This window comes from Lutra lutra, chromosome 8 (assembly GCF_902655055.1).
Source record: "Lutra lutra chromosome 8, mLutLut1.2, whole genome shotgun sequence".
NCBI classification, from domain to species: domain Eukaryota; kingdom Metazoa; phylum Chordata; class Mammalia; order Carnivora; family Mustelidae; genus Lutra; species Lutra lutra.
Window position 1 is genome coordinate 92,566,967 of NC_062285.1, and position 20,439 is coordinate 92,587,405.

Consider the following 20,439-nt stretch of genomic DNA (forward strand, 5'->3'; position numbering starts at 1 on the left):
GCGACGCTTGGGCAAATTTACCCGAGGGCTCAGCGCGGCTGCTTGGACGTTCTGTCTTCAGTCCTAATGCTTCAGGCCTGATGCTCAGCCTCCATTTGAGATTCAATTAGAGGATGGATTTAAGTTCCAAGAGTCATCCAGAGACTGCTCTAGACATCTCATTTTATTTGATAAAACATTCTGAGCAAAGCAGCTGCTGGAAACCACGGAATCATCATGTGTCAACCAGAAGTCTTGTGTTGTACTTTAGAGAATGAATTTCCTACCTCAAGGAATGGGCCTAAGTGAGGCTGCATTTCACTCACCTGGAGAAAAGCTCCAAGCTGGGCAGTTAGAATGCTTGACTGATGAGTGCATTAACAGGGTTATCCATATAAAAGAAGGCTTAAGTGATATAAAATTAGGATAAATATTGTCTTTTTATATTGTTACCTAGTTTGCTGGCCTCCATGTCTCTCTCTGACTCTATATGCAGCATTTAGGAAAAGTGGGGTTTTTTGGGTTTTTTAAAGATTCTTTTTAGAGAACAGGAGCAGGGAGAAATGGAGGGGAGAGAATCTTAAGCAGATTCTTGTTAGCTGAGTTCAGAGCCTGACGCAGGGCTCAATTCCATGAACCTGAGATCATGACCTAAGCTGAAATGAAGAGTTGGGTGCTGAAGAGAGCCACCCAGGTGCCCCTACATTTCTTTAATAAACCATCTATAATCCAGTTTCTCTGCTCATCACATATATTACTAAGTTGTATATGGTAATATTGTAATATACAACTTAGTAATATATGCTTATATATTACTGAAGACAGCTCACACAAAGCTAAATAATTGAGTTACTACTTAAGTTACTATTTTCCATCAGCTCAGGACATCAATCAAAATAATCCTTTTCTGGTGAAAATTCAACTTTAGAGTTCATAGTCTTCAAGCATAAAATGCCAAGTTTCTTGCTGTAGGCAGCTCAAATTCATGGTGTGCTAAGACACAGGGTCACTGGAGAGAAGTTATTTCAGAGTAATGAGTGGGAGGATGAGGGCTGGCTTAGTAGATGATAAAAATTTTTTCTCCCTCCATATACTACGTGGTCTTACACGCATTTCAACGTTTCAGAGTCTATACCTTCTAATTCATTTTGTGTATTTAGCATATTAAATTTACTGGCAAGCATTTAAGTTTCTCCAATTGGGGTTTCTGAGAAGTGAAATGAAGGCTTATCCTCTTGGAAGTGCTAGGGAACAGGGCAGCACTTGGTCGGCTTACTTTAAAGAAACACCTGTCACCAGTGCAATCAAGTTGATACCATGACAAGAATCACATGAGGAAGGGGAGGGAGGAGAGTCCCATGTGGCAGCGAGCAGGGCTACGCCTCCAGTTAAAGCAGCAACTGGCACTGGAGAGCAGAAGTTTCAAAGAGCTTATTTTCTCAGCACAGGAGGTGAATGCACGAAGATGCAGTATTCCTACTACAAAGGAGAATAATGAGAGAAACAGCTCAGAGCCAAAAGGACCCCTCAGGCTGCCTCTGGCTTCAAGAATGGCATGATTGCTATAGACAACTTGTCAAAGCCAGTGAAGACAGTGGAAACTTACCCAGGGTCAAACACTCCTGGAGTGCGACAGGTTGGTCCAGAACAGGACTGTAACATCATTAGCCGGTAGTTCATTTTTCCTAAAAGCTCTGGGTCTATACTTTTAGCAATGTTCGTGATTTGGTCTGGATCTGCAGTCAGGTTATACACTTCTACAAATACCTACAAGAATGAAAAGATGGGGGAAGGTTAAGAGCAAGCGTTATAGTTGAAGTACTCCCTGTGTGCGTGATTTCTAAATGGGAAGGGACGAGGTGGACAATGCAGTGCCCAGGAGAACACCATCTGGTCTTCACATCCTCAGAGAGCCCAAGGGTAAACGCAAGACCACAGAGCATGTTCTCGGGTTAAGGGACTTCAGGTTCAAGGCCCACATGCTGGAAACGGGCCTCCAGCACACCCTGTGCTTTTCGGCAGAGACAGGAGGACAAATTTACTATCTTTCATAATAAAAGCAGAGAAGAGAATGCAGGACCCTCAAACAGCAAGGTCTCAGAAAGTAGACTCAGTACTAATACTGTTACAGAAGTGAGATTTGACATTTGAAGGTTTATTTTTGTGTTAGAGTTGTTAAGACTCAGATGAGAATAAATATGAAAGTACTCTAGCCTGTGTTGTACAGATGCTATAGTTTCGTGTTTTAAAAAGCAGTTTTGGATGTCCGACACCAACTGGGAAAGGACACAATCCCATTATTTCTGACACTAGACAGATCTAATATCACTATTATCTCCCCTCCCCCCAACTCTGTACTTTATTCTCCAAGGGACAGGCCAGGAAAATGACCAACATTACGGGGAAGGAGGAACAAGGACTGATTCTGAACGATGCTCTTCTGCCTGCTGCCCACAGTGCTTCTGACCCACAGACGAGAGGTGAGCTAGTCCATTTCCAAGAAACACAGTGAGTGTCGGCTCCACAGGGCAAGATGTGGGATGCCAGATGGACGCGTTCTGATAAACAGCGTGAAAGCATGAAGGACTGCAGGGCGGGAGGTCTCGGTCCATACAGGTCTCTGGGTGCTACAAGCCACCTTCTCACAAGGATGGCGCCTCTGGTTTTGCCTTTGATTGCCCACTGCTCATCTATTTGAGCAGCTCTGGGCTAGGCTGTTGTGGGAACCAAAGTTTCTGAACAAGCTGGTTGTTAGCCTTCTGGCAAATGTCCCAACTCCTTTTACCTCCACAGAAGTTGAGGTGTCTTACTGTGGCCCCAAACTAGCAGGGAAGCAAACAGAGCAGGCACGCAGCAATCTGAACAAGTGGACGGTGCCTTTACAGTGTGTGTGAGTGGTGCTAGGGGTGCAGAAGAGCCCATCCAGAAAGGGCACAGTTAGAGAAATGCAGTATGGCTTTGTGGAATTCTGTTTTTTGGTTTTTTTGTTTTTTTTTAAGATTAGAGAGAGCAAGCACACATGAGTTGGGGGAGGGCAGAGGAGGAGGGAGAGAAAGTTCCCAGCAGACTCTGTGCTGAGTGTGGGGCCCAGTCTCAGGACCCTGAGCTCGCAACCTGGGCCAAAACAAGAGTCAGACACTTAACTGACTGAGCCTCCCAGGCACCCCTCTATTTTCTGAACTGAAGGAAGCCTTAGTAGAAGTACAGATAAGAAACCTATCTTCCTTAGGAAATGGCCTTGGAATTGTTACTCTTCTGCTACCTCGACCAGCCAGCAGAGCATCGGCACTAGCACGCAAGGGGGTGGGGGAGACAGAGGGCCTTCTTACCTCCTGGTCATCGAACTCACAATACTGTAAATTCCACTGAGCCGACAAGGTCCTCACACAGGCGTAGGTGTTATTGTAAGCATCTTCACAGACACAGTCTGGGAAACATTGCTGTAGGGATATTCAGAAAGTCAGATCAGGAGAGTTCTGTAGGAACAAATACCACCTACCTACAGGGTCAACCAAGTTGGCTCAAGCCAGACCTACCACTGGATAGAAATTAGGGAACTTTCCACAGAGAAGTAAATCAAAGGTAGATGTGGGGCTTTGTTCCTTACTTGCGGCTCACTTGATTAAGGAAGGATGTTTGTGCTAGTTCTGCTTACAGACTCTTGCCATCACCGTCTGCTAATCTCATGACAAGAATGTGTTGTAGTGAGCAACTGGAAAATGGATGGGATAGATGCTAAGGAGACGAAATCAATCTCCTAGGAGTCACGTCTAAGGTCTATCAGGAACTGTCATCTTAACAGGTTGGAGAAAAAGGCTCAAGCGAGCTCTGTGGAATCAGCTGCAGATAACTTAATGTTTTCATGTTGTCCTTACCGACTTCCTTACACTTTGGTATCGGGCTTCTCTCTGGAGTTGACTTTCCTATTTTGCATCATCCAAAGTGAGGCCAACATTGCTCCCACCACCTTCATGACCAGCCTGACTGCCACCAAGCAAGACACTTATGATGGCAGTTACATATAACTGTGGTGACCCCGTATCTCTTCTGAGAGCTGCTGCTAACCTCCCCCATAAACAATGGTACCACTATTGGGAAGGGGAGGAAAACAAGAAGGGGAATGAAAAAGAATATGGGTAGATACATGTGCTGGTTAGGAAAACTGAAGAATTCAAGGTGCACATTCTGACAATAGGTCAGAAACATCATTTTCAGGATTACTAAATTTGTCTGGTCTACTAATTTCTAGTCAAGTGACAAAGTCAAGTGAAAGAGGACCAAGACTCAGATTAAGGGTTTTAATACTTGACACATTTAAGCCAATGCCTTGCTGTGCTACTGGTAAGAAAACTGTCTAAGCCAACTCAAGCTACTACTCACAGATACTCCAGGACTCAGCAAAGGACAGGTTGGGTCGGTGACATTACGGCCTTCTCCTTGATATTCCACCAAGACATCTGATCGCCAAGTCAGATTGCTGGCACCTTTCTGGAAGAAAGAGCAAAAGTGGTTTCTGTGAGGCGTACAGACTGTCATTAGGATCACAGAGTTCTATTCTGCTAAAGGGGAGCGGCAGGTCAAAACGAATTGGACTATTCATTCAGTAGCTGCAGAGAATGGGAAAACCTGATGCAGATGAAGGCTTCTATCATGTTTGGTATTTCAGAGCACTTACAGATGATAGAAAATGCTTTGAGCATTAATACCTCTGTGAAGCAGGTTGGAAATGGAAACTATACACTCTTAAGAATTCTTCTAGGGACACCTGGCTGGGGCAGTTGGCCAAATATCTAACTCAGGTCTGATCGTGGGGTCGTGGGATCAAGCCCTGTATTGGGTTCATGTTCAGCGTGAAGTCCACTTGGGTTCCTCTCCTTTGCTCTACCCCCCCTCCCAACATGTGTTCCCTATAAAACATTAAATTCTTCTAAACCTATCTGATGAAGAAATTTATAGCCAAATACACACAAAGCTAAAAATTAAATATTAAAAAAGGCTAGTGTGCTAAGGACTATAACAGGTTCTAAGTTCATGGTTGGAATGAAGATACCATACATATAGAACTCACTTATTCTTCACTGTGCATTAGTGGAGTGAAAGGAAAGAAGCAACAGCACTTGAAATGGGAGAGTTTAAGACAGGAACACAAATGGTGAAAGGAATAAGGTTAAAGTAGTGAAAGGAAGTTTTGGATCTAAACAACAATATGAGCATGGTTTCCCAAAATCCAGCTTTTAGATAAGGAATGGAGAGAAAGGGTGGTCATTAGAATAAAATCAAGGCTGTGCTTTAGAAAAATCATCCTAGTGGCAGAATTTAGAGATGGAGTCAAGAGATGGAGGATAGGGAGATCAGGTTAGAATGCGCTCCTAAAATGGTCTACAGGCTTACTAATCACAGTCTGGCTTGTGGTGGTAAAAAGGAGAGGGGAGGCCCAAAATGGAGTCACTTGTACTAAACTCCACATCAACAAACCAAGACTTAACACCTAAGCTAGTTGCAGTTGCAATCAATCCTCCAGGAATGTAACTTCACCAGTCAACTTGGAATTAGCTGGCTAGCACCAATGAGGTACTCTGCCCCACAGACCTTCCTGTTCCCCTCGGGAGGGTGACCTTAGCTGAAACAATGCATTCTTTGTTAATAATTTCCATATCCACCCCTTTCCACTTTAATAAACTTTTCCCTTTTCTACAGCTCTACAGAGGCTACTACCTTCTATCACAGATGAGTTGCTGCCTGATTCATGAATCACTGAATAGATTTTTAACAGATTGGATGGCAGCACCAGGAGCTGAATCAAACCTCTGACAGCATACTGGGACAATGAGAATCCTGGGAATGATGATACTTGCAAACCTATTTTTTTTTTTTTTTTTTAAAGTAGGTTCCATGCTGGGCATGGACTTGAGGCTTGAACTCACAACCCTAGATCAAGACCCAAGCTGAGGGGCGCCTGGGTGGCTCAGTGGGTTAAAGCTTCTGCCTTTGGTTCGGGTCATGATCCCAGGGTCCTGGGATCGAGCCTCACATCGGGCTCTCTGCTCGGCAGGGAGCCTGCTTCCCTTCCTCTCTCTGCCTACTTGTGATCTCTGTCAAATAAAAAAATAAAATCTTAAAAAAACAAAAACAAAAACAACCCAATCTGAGATCAAGAATCAGATGCTCAACCAGGTGCCCCCTTACCCCCTCACAAACGCATTTTTGAGTTCATGGTCCTTTCACCATTTCTGAGGTTCCAAATTGTGATCCTAGTGTAATTGGCTTTCCAGTCCAGGACTTAGTCACCTTCAGCTGGCAGAATGTTCCATTCAGAACCCAGTTCCCCAGCCCTTGGTTCAATTTGCAATTCCCAGTTATTTGGAACCTCTTTCAGTCCACAGTCCCTATTTGCTGGAATTTGCTGGTTTAGTCCATGCTGGGAATTGCTGGTGGTACACACAGCCTTCTCTTGGCCAGTCCCAGTAAACCTTTCTTAGTTACTACTAGTATGTTAAGGCACATTTTTTTTTTTTTTTTTTTTTTTTAAATTTGACAGAGCTCACAAGTAGGCAGAGAGACAGGCAGAGAGAGAGGAGGAAGCAGGCTCCCTGCCGAGCAGAGAAAGGCACATAATTTATTTGTCATCTTTTGTGTACATAAAAGCTATTGCTAATGAGGATTTTGGAAGCCAAAAAGCCACAAAAATGAGTGGACATGAGTATCTTACAGTGCCTGTTGTCCTTAAGACGACTCTTATGATAGGAAACTGGTCATGAGATTGGTTACATGGACATTTGGTCACCCACCAACTTCAAGAAAATTTCTGTGCAACAAAGGTACACTGTAAAACACCAACCCCCAACCCAGTGGCACATCCCTTTTAGCTACTTAGATTGGCACTGAGAAATCCAAAGTCTTAGCTAATTAAGTCTAGTGTACTGGCACACTTGTATACTTTGTATCTAAAAACTATGGTTCCTGAAGTTAGAAGTATCTACAAAAGTGGCAAAATCTTACTAAAAACAGTCCAGAGTTAAAATGGGCCTTAATGGGGACAAGTAGACCAGATCCCTGAGTTAGGAAACACACTTGACCCTGGCACACCTGGCACACAGCTCAGACAGCACCAGAACCTTCCCAAGTGACCTCTTGCTGTGCCACACACAGTGGGAGGCTTTGCCTGGCATGAATGCACCTGCGGCGGGGTGGGGGGAGCAGCTCTGCACAGGAGCGTTCCTGCAACAGCTGCAGCTGGACTTCGCAGCGAGCAGCACTGGAGCTACTGCAGCCGCCGCACCGGAGAACTGCCCCTGCACGCCGGGGAGTCCACACCAACCACAACCCAGCCAGGACAGGAGGGTGTGCACACCCCACATGGACATCCCCGGGACACATGGCTTGGGTGACCTAGGGAGTTGGCACTACTGGGTCCCCTAGGATGCCTTTGGCATAAAGCCACTTCTTTAATACCAGGAGATGTAACTGATGTACTTAATACGTAGAAACAAATATATTTAAACTGAGAGGAAAAATGAGACAATAGGTTTCAAAGAAAAGAGCCAAGACAAAAACCTTAAAAAAACAAAACTAAACAAAACAAAAACTGGAAGAAACACACATGCAGGCTAAGAGCAGCATGCAATTAAACAACCAACGGGTCAACAAATAAGAGAAAAAAAATACCCCAAGACAAATGCAAATGGGAGCACAACAGTTCAAAACATAGAAGACACAGCAAAAACAATTTTAAGGGAAGTTTAGGGGTGCCTAGGTGGTTCAGTCAGTTACGCGTCTGCCTTGGGCTCAGGTCATGGTCCCCGGGTAATGGGATGGAGCCCTGCATCAGGCTCCTTGTTCAGCAGGGAGTCTACTTCCCTCACCCACTGCTTGCTCTCTCAAATAAGTAAAATCTTTAAAAAAGAAAAAAAGAGGTTTTTTTCTAAAAAAAAGTTTATAAAAGTATATATATATATATATATATATATATATATATATATATAAAAGTTTAAAAAAAAAGTTTATAGTGATACAGGCCCACCTCAAGAATCTAGAAAAATCTCAACTTTACACCTTTATAAAGAAACTAAAAAATGAACAAAGCCCAAAGTTAGTAGACTAAAGGAAATAAAAAGATCAGAGCACAAATAAATGAAACTGAGACTAAAAAACAACAGAAAAGATCAGCGAAACTAAAAGCTGGTTCTTTGGGGTACCTGATGGCTCAAATGGTTAAGTGTCTGCCTTCCGCTTGGGATCCTGGGATTGAATCCCCGAGTTGGGCTCCCTGCTGAGTAGGGAGTTTGCTTCCCCTCTCCCTCTGCTTGCCTCTCTGCATACTTTTTCTTGCTTGCTCTCTATCAAGTAAATAAAATCTTTAAAGAAAACCTGGTTCTTTGGAAAGATAAAATTGATAAATGTTTAGTCCGACTTACCAAGAAAAAAACAGAGACTAAATAAAATCAGAAGTGAAAGAGAAGTTACATGGAAAGGGACAACTTACAAGAAACGGGTAAATCCCTAGGAACATACAATTTTCTAAGACTGAATCAAGAAGCAGGAAATCTAAATTGACCTGTTACTAGTAACGAAACTGAATCAGTAATCAAAAAACTCCCACCAAACAAAAGTGCAAGACCAGCCTTCACAGATGAATTCTAACAAAGAAGAATTAATATGTATCCCTCTGAAACTATTCCAAAAATCAAAGAGGAAGGAATGCTTCCAGACTTGTCATTCTAGAAGGCTGGCACTACCTGGATACCAAAACCAGACAAAGATACCATACACACAAATTATAGGCCAATATCCTTAATGAACCCAGATGCAAAAATCCTCAACAAAATGTCAGTACACTGAACTAAACAATACATTAAAAAAGATCATATGCCATCAAGTAAGATTTATTCCATGGATGCAAGGATACAAGTCAATCAATATGATATACCACATTAATAGAAAAATCAGGGGCACCTGGGTGGCTCAGTTGGTTAAATGTCCGCCTCTGGCTCAGGTCATGATCTTGGGGTCCTAGGAGCAAGTCCTGCATCGGGCTCCTTGCTCAGCAGGGAGTCTGGTCTCTCCTTCCCTCTGCCCCTCCCCACCACTACTCATCCTCTCTCCCTAAATAAAATCTTTAAATGGTCAGCTCAGTAGATGTAGAAAAAGCATTTGATGAGATTCAACATTCATTTATAAAAAAAACTTAAAGTGGATATTTAGGGAACATTCTTCAACATAATAAAGGCCACATACGACAAAACCACAGCTAACATCATAGTCAATGGTGATAAGCTGAAAGCTTTTCTCCTAAGACTAGGAACAAGAAGACTACGATGCCTACTTTTGCCACTTTTATTCAACATAGGATTGGAAGTTCTAGTCACATCAGACAAGCACAAGAAATAAAAGGTGTCCAAACTAGAAGAGAAGTAAAACGCTATTTGCAGGCAACAAGATAACTATATATAGAAAACTCTAAAAGATTCCACCAAGAAACTATTAGGATAAATGAATTCAATAAAGTTGCCAGATACAAAATTAATATACATTAACTGGTTGTCTTTCAATATACTAATAATTTACCATGAGAAAGAGAAAGAAAGCAATCACATGTACAATTGCAGCAAAAAGAGTACTTAGGAATGATTTAACCAAGCAGGCGAAAGACCTGTACTCTGAAAACCGTTAAGACAAGGATGAAAGTGGGCGCCTGGGTGGCTAAGTGGGTTAAGCCTCTGCCTTCGGCTCAGGTCATGATCTCAGGGTCCTGGGATCGAGTCCCGCATCGGGCTCTCTGCTTGGCAGGGAGCCTGCTTTCTCCCCTCTCTCTCTCTGCCTGCCTATCTACCTACTTGTGATCTCTCTCTGTCAAATAAATAAATAAAATCTTTAAAAAAAAAAAAAAAAGACAAGGATGAAAGAAATCAAAGATGACACAAATAAATGGAAAGATACACCACACTCAAGAAACCGGAAGACTTAATATTGTTAAATGTCCATACTACTCAAAGGAATCCACGATTCAGTGCAGTCTCTACTGGCACAAAAACACACACACAGGTCAGTGGCACAGAATAGAGTCCAGAAACAAACCCATGCTTATACGGTCAATTAATATTTGACAAAGGAGGCAAGAACATGCAATTGGGAAAAGATGGTCTTTTTTAAAGACTTATTTTAGAAAGAGAGAGCAGGGGAGGGACAGAGGGAGAGGGAAAGAGAAAATTCTCAAGCAGATGCCACACTGAGCTCAAAGCCTTACGTGGGGCCCAATCCCACAATCCCGAGACCATCACCTGAGCCAAAACCAAGAGTCAGACACTCAACCGACAATGCCACCCAGGTGCCCCAAGACAGTCTCTTTAATAAATGGTCTAGGAGAAGTAGACAGCTACATGCCAAAGAATGAAACTGGAGTACTTTTTTTTATACCATACACAAAAATAAGCTCAAAACTGATCAAAGACTTAAACCAGAAGCATAAAACTCTTACAGGAAAACAGGAATATTTTTTTGGGCCTGTCTCCTCAGGCAAGGGCAACAAGGCAAAAACAAGTGGGACCACGTGAAACTAGAAAGCTTTTGCACAGTGAAGGAAGCAACAAAATGAAAAGGCAACCTACTAAATGATATAACTGATAAAGGGTCAATGTCCAAAATAGACCTCACACAACTCAGTACTTTAAAAAGTCCAATTAAAGGGACGCCTGGGTGGCTCAGTCATTAAGCGCCTGCCTTTGGCTCAGGTCATGATCCCAGGGTTCTGGGACTGAGCCCCTCATCAGGCTCCCTGCTAGGCGGGAAGCCTGTTTCTCCCTCTCCCCGTCTCCCTGCTGGTGTTCCCTCTCTCACTGTGTGTGTCTCAAAAAAAAAAAAGTCCAATTAAAAAGTGGGTAAGGACCTAAGCAGACATTTCTGCGAAGATGACATATAGATGGCCAAGGCACATGAAAGATGCTCACATCACTCATCATCAGGAAATTCAAGTGAAAACCACAATGAGATCACCACACACTTATCAGAATGGCCAATGTTCAAAAGACAAGAAATAACAAGTGTTGGTGAGGATGTATAGAAAGCGGAATTTCCGTGCACTTTTGGTGGGAATGCAAAATGGTGCAGCCACTATGTTAAACAGTATGGAGGTTCCTCAAAAGTTAAAGACAGAACTACCCTATGATCCAGTAATCCCAATACAGGGTATTTATGTGAAGAAAATGAAAAGACCATTTGGAAAGATGTATGCGCCCCCTATGTGCACTGGAGTATTTACAAACACCAAGATATGAAAGCAACCTAAGTGTTCACTGACAAATGGATAAAGAACCTGTGGTGTATATATACAATGGACTACTACTCAGCCATCAAAAAGAATGAAATCTTGCCATTTGAGACAACATGGATGGACTTAAGAGGGTATTATCCTAAAGGAAATAAATCAGTGAAGGACAAATACCATGACTTCACTTACATGTAGAATCTAGAAAAATCAAATGAACAAAACAGAAGCAGACTCAGATACAGAGAACAATCTGGTGGCTGTCAGACAGGAGGATCATGAGGGGGTGGGCAAAATAGGGGAAGGCGATAAAAAGGTACAAACTACCAGTTATTAAATAAATAAGACACACAGATGCTGATGCCGCACAGATGCAATGTGCAACACAGGGAATACAGTTAATAATGCAGTAACTTTGTACGGTGATGGAGGGTAGCCAGATGAACTGTGGTGATCACTTTGTATTGTATACAAATGTTGAACACTATGTTGTACACATGAAACTAATATAATATTGTACATCAACCATACTTCAATTAAAAAAAAGAAATGTATTTGAAAGTAAGGGTTCCTGAATTAAAATGGAAAGAATGGGATACCTATTTTAATTGGTATACAGAGGTTTCCAAAAGGCTTCAATATTCCAAAATAGCCTCACTAGAAGATTCATTTCAAAAAGACCGAGGAGAAATTAAAGACACAGAGGCACCTAAAATAATGGACGATAGGACTGACTTGACTCCTCGCTCCTCTCTGTCCTCCTTTATGTGAGTACTCATGTTTTACTAATTTTTTAAAGGGTTTTATTTATTTGACACAGAGAGAACACAGCAGGGGGAGCTGAACAGGGAGAAGCAGACTCCCTGGTGGGGCTTGATCCCAGGTCCCTGGATCATGACCTGAGCCGAAGGCAGATGCTTAACCGACTGAACCACCCAGGTGTCCCATGTTTTATTCATTCTGTCAAAATTACCTTTCCACTCTGAAGAGACTATTAAACTGTTACCTTTAATAATAAAATCACCTGATGCTGCAAGTGATCCTTCTCAGATTTATTTCACTCCTTGGTCAAAGACCAAACTAGGGGCCATAGCTAAAGAATTTCCTAAACCTACGGAAAAGCCTTGAGTTTTCTGAAGAGTTTAGAATCCTTACGAGTGCCTATGACCCCAGGCTGCCAGATCTTTACCAGCTTGTACACATGTTGGTAGAACCTCGTGAAGGCCAAAAATGGATTTGGGAAGCAGAATGGCATAATCCCAAGGATGAGAGTCAAGATCCTCAATCACCAACGAAGTCCTCTTATAGACTATGAAAATTTGGAAATAAATCAACTGATATTTTAAAAAGCCATTCTGGGGGCGCCTGGGTGGTTCAGTGGTTAAGCCTCTGCCTTCAGCTCAGGTCATGATCTCAGGGTCCTGGGATCGAGTCCCACATCGGGCTCTCTGCTCTGCGGGGAGCCTGCTTCCTCCTCTCTCTCTCTCTGCTTGCCTGTCTGCCCACTTGTGATCTCTCTCTGTCAGATAAATAAAATCTTAAAAAAAATAAAAATAAAAAAAAAAAGCCATTCTGAGTCTTCCCTGCCTGCACAGATTGCTCTATTATCCAAACATGGAAATAAAAGATGAATCTGTGGCAGAATCCCAAGGCTGTTTGGAAGTGTTCTTACTATGGCACTCCAGATTCCATACAACCTGTTCAAGCTGCCCTATTTGCAAATGGATTATTTCTTGAGATAAGTGGGTTAATAAAAAGGCAGAACATAGGATGAGAGGCCACTGGCTTGACTGAACTTGTGACCACAGTCAAACACTCTGAGAGGACTTGAACCAAAATCATAAACAAAGGTCCGCCACACTAATGGCCTTACTGGGTCTCCCAGATCATACCCTCCTTGAAGTCCGTCATCAAATGGCTGGCCCAGGGTCCATTTTCTCATTTGTAATCAACTGGTGCACTTCAGAGAAACTGTCCTCAAAGGTCCTACACAAATTCCTCGATGCCCCCAAGGAAGAGCTCCCATATGGGCCATCTCCAAAACTAACAGGGCTCCAAGGAACCTTCCAGTAAAACTGCTATCAATAGTACCGTAAACGTCCAAGGGGAAAGTAAAATTAATCAAGCATTTTGCTAAATTCTAGTAGATACCAGGGCTACACACTTTCTACTTTAAACTGCACTCTTGGGCACCTGGGTGGCTTAGTTGGTTAAGCATGCCCGACTCTTGATTTTGGCTCAAGTTATGATCTCAGGGCCATGGGACTGAGCCCCCCCATCAAACTGTGCTCAGCACAAAGTCTGCTTCAGATTCTCTCTCTCTCCCTCTGCCCCTCCCCTTGCTTGCATGCATGCTCTGAAATACATAAAATCTTAAAAAAAAATAGGGGCGCCTGGGTGGCTCAGTGGGTTAAGCCGCTGCCTTCGGCTCAGGTCATGATCTCGGAGTCCTGGGATCGAGCCCCGCATTGGGCTCTCTGCTCAGCAGGGAGCCTGCTTCCTCCTCTCTCTCTGCCTGCCTCTCTGCCTGCTTGTGATCTGTCAAATAAATAAATAAAATCTTTAAAAAAAAATAATAAACCCCACTCTCACAGGACAGCAGATCCCTCAGAGTAGAAAGAAGGTTTATATACCAGGGGTATCTAGTAAAGCTCTGACAGAATTTCTAGCTCGACCAGTACAAATGACTACGGGGCATTTTACTAAAGCCTCCTTTTTTGCTCTGTGATACAGCCCCAATTTATTAGGTAGAGATCTCCTTTCTAAATTAAAATGGCTAATATATTTTGCTTCACATTTGTGACTTCACCTTAGAATTTCCTGACCAACCTGAACTTACATTTTGTTTTAAAGATTTATTTATTTGACACACACAGAGAGAAAGAGATCACAAGTAGGCAGAGAAGCAGGTGGAGAGAGAAGGGAAATAGGGCCCCACCTAGCAGAGAGCCCAACACGGGGCTTGATCCCAGGACCCCAAAATCATGACTCCAGCCGAAGTAAGATGCTTAGCCAACTGAGCCACCCAGGCATCCCTGATCTTATATTCTTTATGATTGGTCTTTGATAGAGATGAGAGGTAATTCCAACAGAAATTCCCTAATTTAACTGAGATGCCTGAAAAATCTGTGGGCTACTTCCAATTCTGACATTGGGGGAATAACAAGTACAGAGCCTATAGAAATTCCGACAGACAGAACTAAACCTACTTCTGTATTGCCCTAATATCTATTAAGGCATGAGGCCATATAAGGCCCTACACCTTGCCCAGGGGTTAATCATTTCCTGTTCCAGCCCTCCCAACATGCAGTATTTGCCAGTCTGGAAACATAATGGGATGGGAAAGCAACTTGTCCAGGACCTGAGAGCTATTAACAAGTTATTCTCCACTGTTCCGAACCCAGGCACCCTTTTGTCACAAGTTCTACCAAACTCAAATGGTTTTCTGTTGTAGACTTGTTCGGCATTTTTCAGCATCTCTGTGGACTTCAACAGCCAATATCAATTTCTTTTACTTGGAACAATCAATAATATATTTGGACAGTCAGGCCTCAAGGATTCATCAAGGTCCCTGTCCCTTATCATCCCCATGTACTCCACCAAGATTTCATTATCCTCCAGTTCCCTGGGAAATCCATCCTGTGATATGCAGACTGTCTCTTTCTATGCTCAGTTACCAAAGAGGTGTCCACAAAGGATTTGATATACTTGTTGCAGTGGTTCACCGAAAAGGGACATAAAGTCTCTGAGGAAAAAAATCACAATTATTTCTAGACACTGTTGATTACCCAGGTCATAATTAAGCACTAAAGAATTCAGTTATTTCGAAAAAGGATTAAGTTGAGCACAGCTTTGTGGATTTCTAACCTAGCTGGCTGTTACACACAATGGGTTTCTAATTTTTCTCTGTTGGTTCCCCACTCTATGAATTTACTAAAATTTCAGTCCCTGAACCCCTTGCATGGGAAGATAAACATGAGCAGTCGCTTTTAAGACAAAAATAAGCACTAGAAGATTCACGTGCCCTAGAGTTACCAAACCCAACCCTTTCACCTCATCTGTGCACAAAAGAGATAACCAAGCTGTGGAGATGCTCCTGCGAGAATAGGGCAATGAACACAGGCCTGTCACTGCCTGTTACAGCATACAACTTTGATTCCGCTGCTACAGCCTATTCCAGCCACCATAAAGCTGCAGGTGTAGGAGAAGCCTCCGTGAATTTAACTTTAGGAAAAGACATATCTCTGTAAACTCCAAACACAGCTTAAAATCTCAATTCAGAATTGACCCAATACTTCTGCAAGTAGACTAACCTCCTGGGAGCTCTTTCTGCTCCTGCCGCCTCATTTGCATCTAAATGTCTGACCTGTCAGGTCTGCAATCTTAGGAAAATGAAATTTGTTCCCAGAAGCCTCAAACCTCCTCCTCCTGGTCCCTCTGAACAACTGCATGGTAGGGGTTACCCATATGTTCTTGAATGCATGTCTTCCAGATAGGCCGAAGCCCTTCCCTGCTGCAAGGCTGATGGCCTTACAGTAGCAAAGAGACAGAAAACATGTTTTCCACTTGTGGTATACCTCCTATAATTTCCAGTGATTGAGGCATCCACCTCCCGCAGCAAATCACAAAAGCCTTAATGAAAGCCTTGAAAACCTCTTGAAATGATCACTGAGCCAATCACCCTTGATCCTATCAGACAAGGTTGAAAGAACTAATAGGATCCTCAAATTCTTAACTTACTGAAACAGCTGTACTCCTTTGACCTAAGGTGTTAATTAATGTTGCCTCTGGCCTTGCTGACTATTCACGGCAGCCCTCTTAGGGAAACAAACATACTCCACATGAGATAGTCACTGGTAGACCAAGGTCTATTGGTATACAGCTTTCTGCTGGTCCCTTGTTGTTTCAACTTGGTCTGACTAGCTACTGTAAGTCTTTTAATGTTTTATGCTAAAGCCTATCATCAATAGGTTAGTGAAGCTTTCCTGGTTCCCAATTCAAAGGATCCTGCTAGTCATGGTCTAGAGCCTGGTGATTGAGTATTCTGGAAACATCATAAGAAAGTAGCCTTCGAACCTATTGAAAAGACCTTGACAAGTGGCTCCTGACTACTGATTCTACTGCCCAACTAGAAGGCACTGAGCCCTGGGTAAACACCTTACAGCTAAAGAAGGCTCCACCTGACATCGGTCCCGTCCAGACATCGGAAATCGCCAAATCAAAGTGATGAGGCCAAGAAGCAGGTGACTTCAAAGTAGACTGCTTCCCCCTGGATCAAGACTTCATACTTTAACTAACATGAAAACTTTTTTCCTTCTTCTTTCCTTCACTCTGGTCTTGGCCTGGAAAGGTAACACCCTCGATCTATTATCTCCCGGCCAGTGCTAAGGAAGGTAACCTTTCAGACTGCTGGATTTGTCATCAAAGAGTCTGATCTATCCAAAAGGCTAGAGATCCCCTGGTCTTCCCTGTGACCAATTTCTCCTCTTCCCAATCACTACAATGCTACTACCCCCTCCTCCTTAAAAAACCTTGTATACCAAGTTCAACTCTTAGGGCTAGAACATCCTGTGCCTTTTACCTTTCTCCATTTATAACTGCTAGGTGCCTAATCAGACACAAGTATCTATGTAAATCTTGGTACACCTGCACCCCCAAGCTCTCATGATTGTGTAGGTCAGACCTGTCCCTTTTCACTCAAAGATCTCACCAGCAGCACACATCTTTGCAAGTCATTTAGAATGACCCTATTTCAAGTTAGATTTTCTTCCCATCTGTGCTGAAAACCTAACTGACCTCTGGCTTGAATGGGTAAATGCAGCAAACTCTGTGAATGAATCCATTAATATGACCACTTTAATGGAGATGGTCTGCACCCTGACAGGGTTTGTCTTTGTCTGTGGTTACCACTCCCCTTGGGCCTGTGAATACCTAGCTAGCTGGCAATGGCTGGGCAATGCCTTAGGTTAGCTGTGCCCCTAACTTTCCACAATGAACAATGATACCTCAACTGGTTGACTCTCTTGGATTTATATATCAAGTCACAAAGAAATTATTAGGAGACACTCATGACTCAGGAATAAGCTCCTTTTGCAGGGGCATACTTCTCTGGTTCTCAGGAAATGCAAATTAGAGTATGATTAGAAACCTTAACTCAAAAATACTGCAGAAGCCACTAAGACAAGAACTTTCCAAAAAAGATCCTTAGATTCCCTCTTCGAAGTTGTTCTTGTTAACAGAGCGGCCCCCGATTGTATTTTGGCTGAGCATGAAGGTGTCTGAGCTACGGCCGACACCAACCGCTGCTGCCGGAGTAACGCTTCTGGGGAACTGCAACTCAGCTGAACAAACCTCTTGGCTCAAAAAGGTGACTCCTTCAGCGGGGTCTTTCGGTGACTGATTTTGATTGGTCTAGGTCTTGGGGACTACAAACAGGGATTATCCTGTTCACAATAATAATTAACTTCCTGCTTTTACGTGTGTGTTCACAGCCACTAACCATCAAGCAATGACCTCCCTCAAGACTGGAATGTCAAAAAAGGAGTGACAGACTTAAAAGATTTTGAACCTGAAGTCATGGCTTGTGAATATCACAGAAATTAAGCAAAAGATATCACAATCTATGAATACCAAAAAAGGATGGACAAAAGCTGCCTCCCATCAGCTTAACTTTAATCAGTCAATCTAGATTATCTGGTCAGTACTAGTGAGGTAATCTGCCCACTGGGCCCTTCCATTCCACTTAGGAGGGCGATCTTGCTTGAAACAATGCATTCTTTGCTAATAATTTTTTTCTGCCTTTAAGATTTTTTTTTTTTAATTTGAGAGAGAGAGAAAGTGAGAGAGAACATAAGAGGGGAGAAGGCAAGAGGGAGAAGCAGACTCCCTGTGGAGCTGGGAGCCTGATGCAGGACTGGATCCTGGGACTCTGGGATCATAACCTGAGCCGAAGGCAGTCGCTTAACCAACTGAGCCACCCGGGCGCCCCCCTTTCTGCCTTTAAAACCTTTCATTTTTGGGTTTGGTGGAGCTCTTTTCTATTACCAGATGAGATGCTGCCCAAATAATCAATCACTGAATGAAGCCAATTTGATCTTTTACTTTACTCAGTTGGAATTTTTTAAAAGATTTTATTTATTTATTTGACAGAGAGATCACAAGTAGACGGAGAGGCAGGCAGAGAGAGAGAGAGAGAGAGGGAAGCAGGCACCCTGCTGAGCAGAGAGCCCGATGCGGGACTCGATCCCAGGACCCTGAGATCATGACCTGAGCCGAAGGCAGCGGCTTAATCCACTGAGCCACCCAGGCGCCCCTCATCTGCTAGTTTTTAAAAATTGTTGCAAATCTCCAAAAAATTTTCCCATGTTTATAAAAAAAAAAAAAATCTGTGTGTAAGTGGACCCACACAACTCACACCCATGTTGTTAAAGGATCAACTGTGTATGCTGCAAATAATTTCACCCCCACAGTGAAGACTTTTTTCCTAACTAGAAATAAACGAGGCAGGGGCGCCTGGGTGGCTCAGTGGGTTAAGCCGCTGCCTTCGGCTCAGGTCATGATCCCAGGTCCTGGGTTCGAGCCCCACATCGGGCTTTCTGCTCAGCAGGGAGCCTGCTTCCTCCTCTCTCTCTGCCTGCCTCTCTGCCTACTTGTGATTTCTCTCTGTCAAATAAATAAATAAAATCTTTTAAAAAAAAAAAAAGAAATAAACGAGGCACATAGTATAAAGTTTGTGCGAGAACGTTAAAAGATGTAAAATTTCCTCTTACTGGATCTATAGATTCAATGCAATTCCAACCAAAAATCCAACATGAATTTTCAGTTAATCTTCAAAGCTGTTCTAAAGTTTACATAAAGAGTGGTAGCTATGGTCCCCACAAGGGCAGAGAGGTCTGCCTTTACAAAGATTTAATTACACAGCTTTATAACAAAACAAAATGATACTGTTACAAGGATAGAGAGATCTGTGGAACAGAAAAGACATCTGAGTATATATAGAGAAAAAAAATGAAATTGGATCCCTGACTCATACCATACCAGAAAATCAAATCTACGTATATCAAGGACTTTTATGTAAGAGGCAGAAGTACAAAAACTATTCTAAGAAAACCCAGGAGAACTGTTTTTTGATCCAAGGTTCCAAGCAATTTTATAAGCAAGACACAAAGAATACTAACCATAAAAGAGACGATTTATACATTTAACTCCTGTGTTCTCAAATCTTATGTAAAGGAAAGACAAGTCACAGACAGGGAGAATGTGATGGGCAAAAAGGTATTTCACAAGGGAAGCAACACAAAAGGCATGAAAAACCGATTCACTCGTCAAAAACTCAATTAAGGGGCACCTGGGTGGCTCAGTCTGTCTGTCTTCAGTTTAGGTCATTATCTTGTGGTCCTGGGATCAAGCCCCACATAGGGCTCCCTCCTTGCCCCGCCCCTTCCATGAGCTTGTGTGCTGGCTCTCTCTCTCCCCGAGGTACGTGCTTTTTCAAAACCTCTCTTTTTTAAAGATTTTATTTATGTGGCCGCCGCACAGTTAATGGTGCACGCGGTTTTGAAAGTGGGGAGGGTCCTGTCCCAACGAAAGTTACAGAGTGCTTGTGTTTTAAAAAAAAAAAAAAAAGAAAGAAAGAAAAGAAAAAGGATTTTATGTATTAAAGAGACACAGAGCACTCACGAGATTGAGACAGAGAGAGGGAGTGAGCAGGGATGGGGGAGAGGGAGAAACAGATTCCCCGCTGAGCAGGGGGCCTGATGTGGGGTTCGATTTTAGGACCCCAGGATCATGACCTGAGCCAAAGGTAGATGCTTAACTGAGTTACCCAGGTGCCCCTCAAATAAATAAAATCTTTAAAAAAGCCCCAAAAAACAAATTAAAAAATGGGCAAAGGATCTAAACAGACATATCTCCAAAGAAGATACACAAATGTCCAATAAACACACAAGATGTTCAACATCATCAGTCGTTAGGGGAATGCATATATCAAAACCACAGTAAGATACCACTTCATACTGCTACAATGTAATAAAAAGACCGTTAACAGCAAGTGCTGGCAAGGATGTGGAAAACTTCAAACCCTTGTACACTGCTGATGGGAATATGTAAAATGGTACAGTTGCTTTAGAAACAGTCTCGTAGTTCCTCTAGAGATTAAACATAAGTCACCACACAACCCAGTAATTCTATTCCTAGGAAAA

At 42.8% G+C, this 20,439-nt stretch overlaps 1 protein-coding gene across 2 annotated transcripts in view; it reads right to left on the minus strand.

Moving 5' to 3' along the window:
* Positions 1-20,439, minus strand: part of GNS (glucosamine (N-acetyl)-6-sulfatase) — a 52,491-nt gene that overhangs the window by 3,884 nt on the left and 28,168 nt on the right. For both annotated transcript variants that reach the window (XR_007129205.1, XM_047739444.1), the window contains exons 11-13: positions 4,360-4,467; positions 3,309-3,419; positions 1,586-1,746 (exon numbers count right to left, since the gene is read on the minus strand). Coding sequence is in view for 1 of the 2 variants with exons in the window: in XM_047739444.1 (XP_047595400.1) it covers positions 1,586-1,746; positions 3,309-3,419; positions 4,360-4,467 (380 nt within the window). In the remaining variant the exon portion in view is untranslated. The remainder of the gene's footprint in view (positions 1-1,585; positions 1,747-3,308; positions 3,420-4,359; positions 4,468-20,439) is intronic.